At 47.6% G+C, this 17,500-nt stretch overlaps 1 protein-coding gene across 1 annotated transcript in view; it reads right to left on the bottom strand.

The window, feature by feature from the left end:
* Positions 1-17,500, bottom strand: part of LOC308336688 (catenin delta-2-like) — a gene marked incomplete at both ends in the record, with an annotated part of 436,833 nt that overhangs the window by 276,316 nt on the left and 143,017 nt on the right. Inside the window, one exon of the mRNA XM_080794186.1 lies at positions 7,762-7,934. Within this exon, the coding sequence (XP_080650312.1) occupies positions 7,762-7,934 (173 nt within the window). The remainder of the gene's footprint in view (positions 1-7,761; positions 7,935-17,500) is intronic.

Genomic DNA, 17,500 nt, shown 5'->3' with positions numbered 1-17,500 from the left:
TTTACATGGGGGGACACGCACGCACACGCACACGCACACGCACACGCGCACACGCACGCACAAATGCAAACTGCATGTGTGCATTTCCGGGTATATGAATACACGTTACCCCCATGACATGACAGTGAGTGCTTGAGTGCGTATATGCGTGAAAACATGACACACTTAAGTGCGTATATGCGTGAGAACACGCATAGGTTGCGTGTGCGCACACTGCATGTATATAAGAGCTGCGCCTACTGTACGTATATGCCCATCCATCAGCGATGGCTTACATAAAGCTAATATAACAACATCAACAGTACTGGCCCCATTCATCTGACAAGCTCCACCGAACTGAAAACATCACAGTGTTTGGTACTCAAACGCAAACGCAAAAAGCACGGAATACGGATGTGTATATATTACAGGACACTCCCGTTAAACGTTCCAACAAACTCCGGTAAACTCCCGAATTGTACCATCACACCTGTATATTACCGTATATATTAACTGTATATGCCCGCTATACACTTGAGGTTTCCGGGCAAAATACAGTGACCATAATTGCCCGTTAACTCCTCTTTTCACGCAGTGTTTAGCATTGTGTACATGTCATCGGCAACATGACCTGAACAGATAATGACTATACAAAATACTCGCAACTCGATCCACTTCTGGAGTCAAAGTATAAATACTCCCCGGTCAAAAATCACTTCATTACAAGTGATAGTTGCTCTGTTCATTTCTCACTTTTTAATTACGCCATATATGACACGAGAGGGTGAGCATTTTATCGCGGTTTATTGACGCGGTCAGGGCCAACGAGGAGTTCTGAAAGAACCACTGCGAGTGAAATGAACATAACTTTTTTTAGTCTCTACATTTTGATTAGTTTAATTTGTTGCTATATATACACACCCTATCTGCAAAATTAAATACAGTTATTTTTTTTTTCATTGAATAGCGAGCTTCAAATTATTCATCTAAAAAAAAAACGGGAACATTATTTTTAATAACCGCATGCAGCAGTCATGAATAGAACAGTCGCCCTCCTACACAGGCAATATCTTTTAATGACGCACGGCACTATATACAGTAACCACAGCTATGCACACACTGATTGATCAGGCAGCATGCGTGCGTGCGTGCGTGCGTGCGTCCGTGGGGGGTGGTGGGGGTGTGTGAGTATAGCATCATCATTGCAGAGTTAAGGAAATGAAAATGGGGAATAATTGGGTCCTGTAGGCTATAGGAGATACAGTAATTGGGCGTTTTCCGTCCCTCAGCACACACTGCTGTGATTATACAGAATTTATTACAGCACTGAATGCGGCAGTGGGATCAGGGGGTGGAGCAGGGCCGGTAGAGCAGCAGAGCATGCAGGGAACCGTGAGGTTCCTGGTTCGATCCCAGGCTCGAAGTGTCCTTGAGCAAGACACTGAACCGACCCCTATAGGGGCGGAGCTTGATAACCGATACCGATATCAAGCTTATTACTGAGTACCCGTTATCAATAAGCTCCGGGCTTATCAAGCCTGTTATCGGACGTCATGTTTAAACAATCAAGACAAGAGGCGATCAATACATCATACTAAAATTCAGCGAATGTCTGAATGTCTGAATGTCTGAATGTCCCTGACAGCGCTTTATCTCAACATTGGCTGGCCCAATCACTCCCACTTTTCACACAGGCATGGACCATAATTATATGGAGGTCTTAATGGAGCTTTTTCCAATTTGACACATTAATGATTTATAATGAATTTATTAGTGGATTAAAAAATGCAAAAATGGGTATTGTACTGTCAATATGACATGAATATGAATGCAAAGTAGCGGTCCATGTGTGGACAGGCTACCTGTCGCCGTTGTGCATGGTGAGATGTGTGCAAACCGTGTAGTTTATCAGGAGAAGAATACCAAAGGATGCAAGATTTATTACTGAATTAAAAACGCACCGGGCGCAGTACCCCCCCACGGCCACAAGAGGGGGGCAAATATCTCACAACGGGTAAGGGCTAGTACATGTAATCATCCATGCTGGTACAAAACATGTCGGTCTAAAAGTGTATTGATACCTGTGCCAACCAGCGCTGTCCAGGTAAACAAAATTACGCTTATAAAGTGACGGTATACACATATCAACCAGTTAACAGTTTCTTTATTATACCGGTATTATTTTACTGTTAAAAAAGGTCAACTGCCTTCCGTCTGTTTAGAAAAGCACTGTATGGCCTGGGCCGTGGCTCAGCGGTCCAGGCACCTTGGCTGGTAATCCAGTCTGGCAGTGTGGCCGCGGGTTCGACTCCCGATCCCGACGGCCTTTACTGCATGTCACCCCCCCCCCCCCATCTCTCTTCCTATTTGCTGTCTGCCTACTGTCTGTCCCTCCATAAAATATATAAAATAAAGGCGAAAGCCACAAAAAGAAAAGCACTGTATTTGAAGGCCCTTGTAAAAGATCAGAATGTATCGTCTCTTCTGTCTTTCCACAACATAAAACAAAGTGCTCACTAGTGGAGCTCGATAAGATCCCGGGCTGGATAAGCCTGATCGATAAGGTGCTCGTTCTAGTAAGAGGCTCCTGAAGGAAGAAAAAAACATCTCTGGTGGGATTTGAAGCGAGGCGGTCACAGAACGCCAAAGCGAGGATATTAGTGAAGTGGACAGAAGCCTCGGCACATGAAGAAATGGCATGTCACCTCACAGCTAGAAGGTCCTGGGTTCGATTCCCGCTCGGGGCGCTGTGGGTTCTGCATGGCGGAGTGTTTCCTCCTCCGCGTCATCAGTACCCATACCCGAAGGCGGGGTTGGCGAAAGGGCCTTTCTGTGTGTAGTTTGCATGTTCTACCCTCACAAAAAACATGCAGTAATCCTGGTCTCTAAACTGCATCCCGCTGGCCAGCCGGGGCGCCTGATGGAGGGGAAAGGAACTGGTTATGGAATAACGTGTTCCTTCCACCCGCTATGTCCAAACCAGGGAAACTCCCCCCTGTCAGGTGTAAAGGAGCAACTTGGACACTCAGGCATGAAGGAAGCATGAGTTCAAGTCCGTTGCTCTCCCCATGTCCCCCATATATGGGGACCAGGTTGGCGGAGGGTATGTAGAGCCCAGGATCACATTAGATGATTGACACAGGGGTGAAAAATGGGTTACAAAATCGTGGGATAAAAATTATGAAATAGAAAAAAGAATGGCATGCTGGCGGAACCTTGTGTCTGAACCCGCAGTTGGCAACTGAACCCGCAGTTGCCATTAAAAGTGGCAGAAACCACACAATTAGTTGTGAGATATTCCAGTAATAGTGGCCCCTTAATTGGCCAAGGGTTCTGTAATGGGAATGATGAAAATGAGAATACTACACTGTTCTAAATACTATGGTATTATTATATGAGTCATCCACTTACATCTGTTGGTCGTCTGTCAGATGACCTATCCTTACATACAGTAGATCCTTATTTGACTATTATGTAAACTAATCAAAACTCCAGTGTATTATGGTCTCTTGTTTGTTTATGAAAGGGACACGTGTATACAGCTCTGCAGTCTCCCTGGGCTATACTGAAGCTCTTGTATTAACCCATTTAGACCTGAGACCAGATTCTAAAAATGTCTTTTAAATCACGACAGTTTGATGAAAAAACCCTATGTTTCTATATCAGTGGTTCTCACTATGTCATGTCAAGGACACCCAGAATTTCATGCAATTGGCCGCCGGGAGCCCCATCTGAAAATATGTAGTTCTAGGAAGACCTCCCAGAAGCTAAAAACGTTCGCTCTGAAAGAATATATTCAAACATTTGGGCCACATTTTCATGATTTTTCAAAAAATACAACATAATGCTTAAAACACCAAAAGGGTGTTCATTCCACGCTCTACCTATGTCTTAGAACTCTTAGTGCGAGTTCCCACCGACGTACCGACAGCCGATCTGCTTGTCAATGACATTTAATGTTTGTGTTCAGACAGAATCTACACTATAGCTGTTTATAGGTGGGACGAGCGCCCCTCAAAAATATCATGGGATTTCCTATAGTTGTAGACCGACTGCGAAGCCACGCGAGCCAAGCAGTCATCCACCCATCCACCCACTCATCCACCCACTCATCCACCTATACACCCATCCATCCACCCACTCATCCACCCACTCATCCACCCACTCATCCACCCACTCATCCACCCACTCACCCATCCATCCATCCACCCACTCATCCATCCACCCACTCATCCACCCACTCATCCACCCACTCACCCATCCATCCATCCACCCACTCATCCACCCACTCATCCACCCACTCACCCATCCATCCAACCCCCCCCCTCCCACCCACACATCCCCCCCACTCACCCCTCCAACCACCACCCCCACACCCCACCCACCAACCCCCCCACCACCCACCCACCACCCCCCCACCACCCCCACCACCACCCACCCCCAACCAACCCCACCACCCACCACCACCACCCACACACCCACCCCCACCACCCCCCCACCACCCCCACTCCCAACCCCATCCACCCACCACCACCACCCACCCCAACCACCCACACCACACCCCACCCACCACACCACCCCCCACCACCCCCACCCACACAACCCCCACCACCACCCCCCTCACCCCCCCACCACCACCCACCCAACCCCATCCCCCCCCCACCCAACAACCACCCACCACCCACCCCCCACACCCCCAACCACCACCCCACCACACCCCCCACCCCCCCACACCACCCACCCCACCACCCCCACCACCCACCACCTCCACCCACCACCCCCACCCACCCACCCACACACCCATCCCACCATCCACCCCACTCCACCACCCACACAACCACCCACTCACCCACCCAACCACCACCCACTCCACCATCCACCCCAACATCCACCCCACACACCCATCCACCATCCACCCCACCTCATCCACCCACTCATCCACCCACCACCCACCACCCCAACCCCACCATCCACCCACTCACCCATCCACCCACTCAACCACCCACATCACCATCCACCCACATCCACCCATCATCCACCCACTCACCCATCCCTCCATCCACCCACTCATCCACCCCATCCCCACTCATCCACCCACTCACCATCCATCCATCCACCCACTCATCCACACCCACCTCACCAACCCATCCACCACCACCCACCTCATCCCACCCACTCATCCACCCACTCACCTCCACCCACTCATCCACCCACTCATCCATCCCACCCACTCATCCACCCACTCACCCATCCATCCCATCCACCCCACTCATCCACCCATCCACTCATCCATCCACCCCACTCCATACACCCACTCCACCACCCATCCATCCATCCACCCACTCATCCACCCATCCACTCATCCATCCATCCACCCACTCATCCACCCACTCATCCACCCACTCATACACCCACTCATCCCCATCCATCCCATCCACCCACTCATCACCCACCCACTCATCCACCCATCCATCCATCCACCCACTCATCCCACCCACTCATCCACCCACTCATACACCCACTCATCCACCCATCCATCCACCCCACCCACTCATCCATCCACCCACTCATCCACCCATCCATCCATCCACCCACTCATCCACCCCATCCACTCATCAACCACCCACTCATCCACCCACCCACACATCCATCCACCCACTCATCCACCCACTCATCCACCCACCCACTCATCCATCCACCCACTCATCCACCCACTCATCCACCCACTCATCCACCCACTCATCCACCCACTCATCCACCCATCCATCCATCCACCCACTCATCCACCCATCCACTCATCCATCATCATCCCCCACCCACTCATCCACCCACCCACTCATCCATCCACCCACTCATCCACCCACTCATCCACCCACTCATCCACCATCCACTCTCATCCACCCACTCATCCACCCATCCACTCATCCATCCACCCACTCATCCACCCACTCATCCACCCATCCACTCATCCATCCACCCACTCATCCACCCACTCATCCACCCACTCATCCACCCACCCACTCATCCATCCACCCACTCATCCACCCACTCATCCACCCCACTCATCCACCCACCCACTCATCCATCCACCCACTCATCCACCCACTCATCCACCACTCATCCATCCACCACTCATCCACCCACTCATCCACCCATCCACTCATCCATCCACCCACTCATCCACCCACTCATCCACCCACTCATCCACCCATCCACTCATCCATCCACCCACTCATCCACCCATCCACTCATCCATCCACCCACTCATCCACCCACCCACTCATCCATCCATCCACTCATCCATCCACCCACTCATCCACCCACTCATCCACCCATCCATCCATCCACTCATCCACCCATCCACTCATCCATCCACCCCACTCATCCACCATCCATCCATCCACCCACTCATCCACCCATCCACTCATCCATCCACCCACTCATCCACCCACTCATCCACCCATCCATCCATCCACCCACTCATCCACCCATCACTCATCCATCCACCCACTCATACACCCACTCATCCACCCACTCATCCACCCACTCATCCACCCACTCACCCATCCATCCATCCACCCACTCATCCCCCCACTCATCCACCCATCCATCCATCCACCCTCTCATCCACCCCATCCACTCATCCATCCACCCACTCATCCACCCACTCATCCACCATCCATCCATCCACCCACTCATCCACCCATCCACTCATCCATCCACCCACTCATACACCCACTCATCCACCCACTCATCCACCCCACTCATCCACCCATCCATCCACCCATCCACCCACTCATCCACCAGCTCATCTAGCACCCATCCATCCATCCATCCCTCCCTCCCTCCACCCATCCCTACTCTGTATACTGTAAGCTGCATTGCTAAAGTCAAAGCACTCTGCAAGTAAAAGATACACGGATGAGGAGAGGGAGAGAGAGAGAGAGAGAGAGAGAGAGAGAGAGAGAGAGAGAGAGAGAGAGATGAGAGAGAGAGAGAGAGAGAGAGAGAGAGAGAGAGATTGGGTAGGTGCGGTGCAGGGGGGCTTATCAGAAAGGCGGGGGGGGGGGGGGGGGGGGGGGGAGACCCCTGGCACCGCTAGCGAAGGGGAAAGCCGAGCGAGTGGACGGGGGACGCAACGGAGTCGAAACGGAGTCACACTTTATTTAATCCATTCTGGACGGGAAGTGGTGTTTTAAGCATTATGTACTTTAGCTATTGAAAAAATAGCAGATCTACAAGCTCCTACGAGCTTGTAGATCTGCTATATTTTGTATTAATCGTGAAAATGTGTCGCGAATGTGAATTTATTCTTTCCCAGTTGAACGCTTTTCACTCAAATCTTTGCTTCTGGAACAGCATTTATAGAAATGGGAGCCTGCGGCAAATATATATTATTCTCGGGGTCCTTGACATTAAGTATAGAATCTGATCTTAGGTCAGAATGGGTTAATAGAGACTCAATCTCTGAGCTATAGCGGAGCGGTCGGCGCGCTGCGTGCGATGCGCTCTCTCTCTCTCTCCGGTCTGCAGCCCCTCTCCTCCCCTATACCACATTTAGATCTCTATAGCTCCCACCCGGCAAAGCACAAAGAAAAACACCTGACACTTGACTCGAGAAACAAGTTTGAAGACATTTATAAATCACTTTAAACTCTGCTCTGCATCCGGACCGCTTTTTTTTGCTATACATAAAATGTCTTCGCCCCCAAAATCGTCCCCCAAAAGTGAGGATCAGCAGTAAAATCAGCAGCAGCAAAGCCGTTATACTTCCTACAGTACCTGGTTGTAGCTGTGCACGGCTCCTCCGACTTGCCCGCTGCGCGCAGGGCTGGCCGCCGCGATGCTGTCGCTAAGGGCGAGGGTCTGGTTGCTATGGTAGCTGGCAGAGTAGTGGAGCGAAGCCTGCGGCGTGGCGTTGAGCTGCAAGGAACTCTGGGAGAGATGTGGCGGTCCTGTGGCCGAGAGACACGGAGAAAGAGAGGGAGTGTAGAGAGAGAGAGAGAGAGAGAGAGAGAGAGAGAGAGATGGATATGCAGAGATGCACAAAGAGGGCGTGAACGGAGATGAGCGAGAAAGAGAGTGAGTGTGTGTGTGGGGGGGGGGGGGGGGGGTGGGAGGGGAAGAGGGAGAGAAAGTGGGGGGAGAGCGATATAGAGTGGGATAGAAGGAGAGAGTGGGAGTGAGAGACAGAGAGAGAGAGAGAGAGAGAGAGAGAGAGAGAGAGAGAGAGAGAGAGAGAGAGAGAGAGAGAGAGAGAGAGAGAGAGGCAATTTAGAGCAGGCAGCAGCAGCAGCAGTGCAGCGTTCACCGCTCAGTGAGTTGGAGATGGCATACATAATTTATTAGCGAGAAGGGGAGAAAAATAGAGGAATAGAGAGAGCAGGAGGAGAAGGGGAGGGGAGAGAGAGAGAGAGAGAGAGAGCGAGAGAGAGAACTTATACAAAGCGAAGCAGACAAGTTTTTCTTTTCTGAGGGAAATGTTTGGAGGGGTTCGCTGTTCAACCAAACCACTCCAAACGTCCCCGACAACGAAGCGTTGCTCAGTCGTGTATCTACGTTATCCAGCAGGCCCTGTGCGCCGACGACGAGCCTCCTGTGTGTGTGTGTGTGTACGACAAAAAGGGATTCCCACTTTGAGATGAATCATTTAGTGGCTGGCGCTGCTCCTTCCTGTTTAGTCAGCCTATACTCTCGCGCCCGACGCAAGAATGCATCTGGCATGCGTTTGAACTACTACTGGAAAAGAAAAGCTTGAGTTTTTGTTTTTTTTTGCCCGATTTAGAGTTTGTTACAGAGTTTTTTATAGAGTTTTACAGTTCTGCCTTTAACACGATCATCCCAACCAGACTGGACACAAAGCTCAAGGACCTAGGCCTGCACTCGTCCATGTGCAGCTGGACACTTGACTTTCTGTCCGGCCGTCGTCAGGTGAAAAAAGCCTACTGCCTGAGGCGCCTGAAGAAATTCAGAGTGAGCCCCGCCCCCGCATCCTCAGAGCGTTCTGTACAAGAGCACCATCGAGAGTGTTCTGACGAGCGGCACCACTGCCTGGTTTGGAAATAGCACCGCTGCAGAACGTAAAAGACTGCAGAGAGTGGTGCGAACAGCACAGCGCATCGTGGGAGGGGAGCTTTCCCCCACTCCAGGAAACACACGAGAGACGTTGTGTGGCTATAAGGCTGAGAGCATTATCAGGGACATCCATCACCCCATGCAGCCATAGCCTGTATCAAACCACTTCCGCGCCCACGGCCCGGGCAAACGCTATATGAGCAATCAAGAGCAGCACCACCAGACTCTTGAACAGTTTCTACCTGTCCACAATTAGACTGCTGAACAAGAGCTAGGATTGGTGACGCCACACAGACTGAACGGATTGGTCTCCTTTAGTAGACTACTCTATATATATACACATAGGCTACATCACTTTTTTTTATTATATATGCATACAGTACCATGTAGTTTAGTCATGTACTATGCACTTTCTTTCTTTTAACTGCAATGATGAGCCTGCACAAACAAGAATTTCACCCATGTTACTTGTAATGTGATGCGACAATAAAGTTTGATTCTGATTCTGATTCTGAATCTCAACATTCTTTTTTTGGGGGCGGGGGGGTAAATAAACTATTCAATCAATCAAAGTATATACGTGTATATATATATTATATATATATATATATATATATATATATATATATATATATACATATATATAGAGAGAGAGATCTGATCTTGATCCAATATTAACACATTTTGCTGGACCAGTGTTGATTTCGCCGACTAAAATTAAGACAAAAGATGTTCGTCGACTACCTTTTTCCACTGACGAATACTAAATGGGAACTAAATAAAAACTAAGCTACGATGACTAAAACTAAGACTAAATATACTGACAATTTCGTCAACAAATAAAAACTGGACTAAAATGTAAAAGGGACTAGTGGACAAGAGATCTAGTATAAGTCATTTTACAATGAGTTGCATGCTAAAAATAGCCGATCTACAAGCTCACAACACGTGGCGCTGCGACGCGTTGTGAGCTTGTAGATCAGCTATTTTGTGGAAGCATACATACAAAAAAAACAGCCATTACGACGGCATCAAGGCCCGCCAAAATCCATTTTGTTTGACTAAATCAACTGTATATATTTAGTCGACTAAAATCTTATGACATTTAGTCGACTAAAAAAACAGGTGACTAAAATGTGACTAAAACAAAATGAGACTATGACTAACACTGTCAAAAACAACACTGTTATGGACCGGCACTCATTTGGCCACGCGACGCTGTCATGCCACCAGCGGGGGGGAAAGAAACCCAAAGCTGTGAGTGGAAAGCTTCTTGTCCACAAATACCCTCCTTCCTGTAAGCTGGTGAGCCGTTGAAACCTGCTCTGTCGTCCTTGTCTTTTCACACAGGCTCAAAGAACGAAAGGCTTTGGTTCCACATGGTCGCCGTCAGGAAGAAACCTCACATCTCCACTTTTCTTTCTTCTCTCCAGGGAAATTAATGCCCCATTTTCCCATACCACAGTGTCACACACAATTATAGGAAAACATGGCCGATCTGCGAGCTCACTACTGTGAACTTCTGTATCTTTGATCTGCCAGTTTAAGGGTAGAGCAAGGTTCTTTGGTTACAATAAGTGTTAAAGGGGACACAATTTGAATGATGTTTGGGAGACAAGAAATACTTTCCTGGGTTTTTTTTTATGTGGGTGTGTTTTTTAGATATTTTAAAGTGTCCATGATGTAATGTACACTGCTTTACACCAACACTGGCTTCCAGTTAAATACTGTTTTACACCAACTCCACTGGCTTCCCATCAAACACTGTTTTACACCAACTCCACTGGCTTCCCATCAAACACTGTTTTACACCAACTCCACTGGCTTCCCATCAAACACTGTTTTACACCAACTCCCCTGGCTTCATATCAAACACTGTTTTACACCAACTCCACTGGCTTCCCATCAAACACTGTTTTACACCAACTCCACTGGCTTCCCATCAAACACTGTTTTACACCAACTCCACTGGCTTCATATCAAACACTGTTTTACACCAACTCCACTGGCTTCATATCAAACACTGTTTTACACCAACTCCACTGGCTTCCCATCAAACACTGTTTTACACCAACTCCACTGGCTTCCCATCAAACACTGTTTTACACCAACTCCACTGGCTGCATATCAAACACTGTTTTACACCAATTCCACTGGCTTCCCATTAAATACTGTTTTACACCAACTCCACTGGCTTCCCATCAACCACTGTTTTACACCAACTCCACTGGCTTCCCATAAAATACTGCATTGACTAGAAGACCCCCCTTCATACATTCAAGGCCATCCATAACCTCCCCCCCACACCCCCATACCTGTCTGGCCTTGTTCAAGAGTCTGCCTGCATGTGCTATTAAATCATTTTGCATTAGAAGAAAAGGAAATCTGTTTTTCCTCATCTCCTGAACAGTTAAAGTCTTGCCGCCACGCCCGTCTCTGTATCAGAAAGAGTCACATTTGAAGACAAGTAGGTCCCCCCCCCCACCATTTCTTATACATGCAAGGTTCCCACCTGCTGACAGCGATGATCTGATGCAAGTAACTGAATTGCTGCCAACAGAAATGCAGTGACTGCAGATGTGCCCCACAGTCAGCGCCCCTGGTCTGCGGTGCATACTGTATAACTATATGCAAATCTCTATACTGTACACACACACACACACACACACACACACACACACACACACACACACACACACACACACACACACACACACACACACACACACACACACACACACACCATTATGACAGGGAACTGCTGCTCCAGCAGTAGCAGCCTGCATGTAAAACAGTATACAGTACATACATACATACATACTGTAGGCCTATTTAACACAAATGTATTGATGCTGTCAGGCAGAACACCTTGTATCTCCATTTTGTATAAGATATATGATATATAGTACTGTATTGTCAGCTCACACTGAAGCCGTGTATGCAGAAACGCATATACGCACATTTGACATAGCACAAAGAACACAACAATATCACATACTGTATACATAGAGACATGAAGACAAGAGCAATGTTCACCGGCGCTCATCCTACCACCAACCATGGCTACAAGTCCTGATTAAGCCTCAAGGTTGACTGGTGGACAAAGGGCCTCTTTAGTCTGACCTTAAAGGAGCATTCAGTGAAAACCCCCCGGTCCGCCCCGGTAACAAGATGTGCACACACGCTCGATCATGACTGGCGGAAGGCCCCTCTCTATCCTGATTGGATGAAGGCTGGGCCACCTATAGCCAAAAAAGGAAACCTACGTTTTTCTTTTACCCCCATGGGATAACTGGGGACAGGGAGGAACTCCTTATATGATCAGTACACTCTATAGTAGGGAGGATTATCACAACAAAACAAAAGAAAAGTGATATTTGAATCAAGTTAAATCACTGAATATACCTTTAATGTATGCCGTGTTTGAGGTGATATTATTCCTTGCCGACCTTAGAATGCTGCCTGCATACAAGGCTGGGTCACAGTGCAGCATGCTGTACAGCGCAAAGAAAAGTTACTATATTTTCAAGAACTTGTTTACAGCCAGGCCCTGCTCATAGATAGAACATTTCATGGTAGGGGTTCAATGCCTTGTCCAAGGGCACTTCAACGGTGGTCATTTTTATTAACGTGCCGGTCCGGGGATACGAACTATAGCGACCTTCCGACATCAAGACCGCTCCGCAAACCGTTCGGCCACCGCACCTCGGTGAGAGCTCTATACCGACTGTGTAAACCTCTTTTGCTCCCCAATATAGTCGTTCATGCATTCATGCACGTGAAAAGGAACACGTTATTCCGTTCACCTCCATCAGGCGCCCAGGGCTGGCCAGAGGGAGGTATATAGCTTAGAGACCAGCACTGATGACGCGGAGGAGAGAACACGCCCACAGCGGGAATGGAGACCAGGACCTTCTAGCTGTGAGGCGACAGCAGTATACCGAGTGTGCCACCGCGCCCTGCACATTTAGTATACTTCTCGTACAAAATGTCTCTTATGTTGTGATACAAGGTCTGCGATGCCTCAGTGAGCAGCTGAAAGACTGTTTAGCTTGTGGTGTCACTGGTGTAAAGTAACGAAGTACATTTACTCAAGTACTGTAAAAAAAATACCCCCAAAAAATACTTAACACTAGAGTGTCTGTGAGGTCTTTCTGACCCATTTTGAGATTTTGAAATTGATTATCTTTGCCCGTGAAGGTTCCCCTTCGATGCCTTTCCCTAAATACTTGATTAAAATCATATAATTATGTTTGTTTGTTTTCATTTGAGACATTTTCTAAACTAGTCCTTACCCATTGTGAGATATTGCGCCCCAGAAATATGAATTAGGCCTACCATTAATTTTAACGTTTAATGAATAAAAACAGTAGGCCTACTATAACATGAAAATATTCGTCTATTAGGGAAAGGACGTTTTACACTTATTAGCCCACAGACCCCCATTTGAAAAGTCACACACACACACACACACACACACACACACATGCGCACACACACGCGCGTTGCGAAAGTAGCTGCACACACACACACACACACACACACACACACGTGCGTTGCTAAAGTACACACACTGACACACACACACACACACACACACACAGGTGCGTTGCGAAAGTAGCTATACACACACACACACACACACACACACGTGCGTTGCGAATGTACACACAGTGTCTCACACACACACACACACACACACACACAGTCACACACACACGTGCGTTGCTAAAGTACACACACACACAGGTGCGTAGCGAAATTAGCTACACTGACACACACACACACACGTTGCGAAAGTAGCTGGAAGGAATTGTTTACCTGGGCTGGCGGAAGGCAATTTGTGAATTAAGCTGTGGCTCCGTCAGTGTGTCTGTGACCCACACACGCGTGCGTTGCGAAAGTATAGTTGCAACCGTGTCCCACCGTTTGTTGTGTTGCGGCGGTAGTGTGTGTGTGCGTGTGTGTCTGTGGCTCTGTGCAATGTTGTTGTGTTGCGGCGGTAGTGTGTGTGTGTGTGTGTGTGTGTGTGTGTGTCGTGGCGGCGGTGCCAAATTGTATAGGGCACTCTTTGTTGTGTTGCAGCGGTAGCTAGAGGAAGCATGCCAGTGGGGTAACAGTGAGAACAGTGACCTGTGATGCAGGTGTCGCTAATTAAGGGGCGGGAGTGTTCGAGGGTGCGAGGTTGCGCGTTTTAAGTCTGCGTTTTATTTTTTTCATTTTGCAATTTGTTAAATGGGAAAAGGGGCTTCGTTAAGACCTCCATTATATTATTATGGTCAATTATGTGTGAAAAGTGGGAGTGATTTGGTGCAGCCAGTGTGTAGCTATAGACACACATTCAGACAACAGACATTGGCTTAATTATTTGATTTGATTTGATGTGATGAATTTAGGGCATACTTATGCCAGTTCTGCCTATTTGTTTTCGGTCGAAATGACCCATAAAAAATGTGTCTGTGACCCACAAACGGGTCCCGACCCACCGTTTGGGAACCAGTGCTATATGTCAATGACAGGGGAGTCCTCCAGAGATATAGAACACTCCTTGAGCAGTGCAGAGAAATATTATTAACACTACAGCCCCACAATCCCCAATGCTGCGTGTGTGTGTGTGTGTGTGTGTGTGTGTGTGTGTGTGTGTGTGTGTGTGTGTGTGTGTGTGTGCGCGCGTGTGTTCGGTTGTATTATTGAGTGATGGTTAGGTCTATGACCTGTGCACTCAACTGTGTGTAAATATTTCATTAAGCGCCTATTCTTACTCCCATCGGTCTCTCTCAATCTCTCTATCTCTCTCTCTATCTCTCTGAAGTCATACAGTGCAACATCTCTGCAATTGCGCATCCATGATATAAACTTTATGAAGCCAAGGAGACAAAGCATTTCTGCATATCGTTTCTATCTGCCCATTACTCTCTCCCTATTCAACTAACAACAGGGTTAAATGGACACTTCACCCCTTTTGCAACCAGATCTTATTTTAATGTTTGGAAGACAAGAAACACTTTCCTGGGGTTTTTTTAACGGGTAATATGTGTTTTTAGATATGTCAGTATTTGTATAGTGTCCATGGGCGCCATGATGTCATGGACACTGGGCTCACTTCCTTCCTGGACTGCAATTCCCACAATGCTTTGGTCCACTGCTCCTCCTTGTGAATAGGGGGAGGCACAGATTGTGTTAAACTAGCCTATCTACAAGCTCTACAAGCATATATATATATATATATATATATATATATATATATATATATACATACTACGATATACTATGGTTCATGAGGTTAAAGTTTACTACGCAATTAACTAGACAAATGTTTTGCCACTTCCTATGTGAAAGGCGGAGGCCTTTCACGTAGGAAAAAACAAAGGCGGAGGTGAATTTACTGCTCGATGTATTTATGTACTGTAGTCAGAAATGTGTGTTTAGTGTCTAAGTCATTAGAGATGATTATGATTACTAGAGCGGGTGGCCGACCTTACAGGTGAAACACAACCCAACAGCAGAATGCCAAATGCACTGTACAAATGTTTGGAGGGAACACATTCAGCACTGCATGCCGGTTTAGCCTGGCTATAAGCCAGACCGAATCAGCCATGGCAATAATTGGTTTATTAGCCAGGCTACTGCCGGTTGGTTCAATACCACAAACGTAAATTGATTCGAAGAAACAAAAAAGACTGTACATGGAACAACATCTGCAAGCAACGGCTGCTGGAATCAATAATAAAGACGAGAGGAACAGACAGCAACAAAACTGAAAACAAGAAAGGAGATCAGGTTATTGTTCCGGTTGACCGGCGCCCACTTTTGGTGGTAGAAAATGCGGGGGCTGGAAGCTTCATTGCTGCACCCCGAACCATCCCTCATCTATACAGTATACGCGACAAAGTTTAAGTTTGTTGTGTGTGGGGGTCCCTGGGGGTATATGTGTGGGGGTCCCCGGTGGTCCCTGGAACATCCAGAGCCCATGCAGGAACAGCCCAGTGCTCGTATTGTAGTGTACTCATGTGCCACTTTACTCTGTGCTGTACTGTACTGGCCACTTTAGGTGATGCAGCTTTCCGTGCTCCGACATACAGACACAGAGACAGACAGAGACGGGCATACGGACACACATTAGATTAGAGCATTAAGCAACTAGTCGACTATAGTAAATCCACTAGTCGACCTTGTTGGTACTAGTTGACTAGTTTTTTTCTTCTTTTTTTCCGATTTTGTAGACCTAAAGATCAGGTAGATTTAATTTTTTTACATAATAGGTATAGTTAAACAACTAGGGGCTGTATTTTGCGTGTCTTAAGTATCAGGTCTTATTCCCTAACTTGAGTAAACTAAAGACCTGGAGGCGTGATCAATGCTCTTTGGCCACTCAGAATAGCCAAATGGCATTGACCACGCCTCCAGGTCTTTAGTTTACTCAAGTTAGGGAATAAGACCTGGTACTTAAGACACGCAAATACTATAGTCTGTAAAACTGTAAAAATGTAAAATATAAATGTTGCCCAAAAGCATCGTTGAGGCCTGCAGGGCTAGACAAGTACTTATATAGGAATCCATTGGAGGAGGAGAAATGATACGCCACGCATTTCAACAAAGACAGTTCCGCAAAACGACACAGGAAAGATCTTTGGCTGCAGATCTCACGCCAAGTGGTTTAGGGAGCCCTGCACTCTCCTCGTTCTCAGCTCACAAAAGAACATTTGAGAAACCTTTTGTAGCAACTTTGTCTAGGGTCAAAGCATAATTGCACCGGCCGCATGGCCTCCTCCTTGGCAGCCACAGCATGCCCGGTTCATTTCACTGTGTTCCCTGTTCAAGTCAGGCTCTCTGGAACAGGCCTCCATTATCACTGATGAAAGAAAGGAGCAGCTAAGGCTGAGAGTGCTGGCAAGCTAATCTACCTCAATTAGAGAGCTATAGTCCCTTCATTATGTGAGCCCACTCAAGGTTCAACCCTTTTATCTACAGAGAAATGACGCACATTTATAGCTTTTTTAAGGTTTTATTTCTTCTCCGTCACATTTTTGTTCTCCACCAGGCTGAAGGCATGGGTAAGAGAGTATCTTTTGCACTCCGTCTGTCTGTGTGTGCGTGCGTGTCCGTCCGTCCGTCCGTCCGTCCGTCCGTGTACAGCTAATCTCCTACACTGTTAACCCGATCAATGCCAACTTTTGCACACACACTCCCCGTAGGCCTATGCCAACGATGAAACTCTGCCCCAAACTTTCCAGAACGGCCTGTTATAGCGCCACCAGGAGGCCGACTTTTGTAAAAACACATTTCTTTAACAGATTACAGAATGTCCAAAATATCTCGCAAATCGTTACACAGTATCTCTATAGTCTGAGGAAGGCTGAGGAATATATCCCACCCTTTTCATATTGGCCTGTTATGGCGCATTTTTGGAACACAATCTCTCAAACCAGTGTCTCACGGAGTGAAA

Source organism: Protomyctophum bolini (genome assembly GCF_963924005.1).
Source record: "Protomyctophum bolini genome assembly, chromosome: 21".
Taxonomy (NCBI): domain Eukaryota; kingdom Metazoa; phylum Chordata; class Actinopteri; order Myctophiformes; family Myctophidae; genus Protomyctophum; species Protomyctophum bolini.
This window is presented reverse-complemented; position numbering and strand designations above follow the sequence as displayed.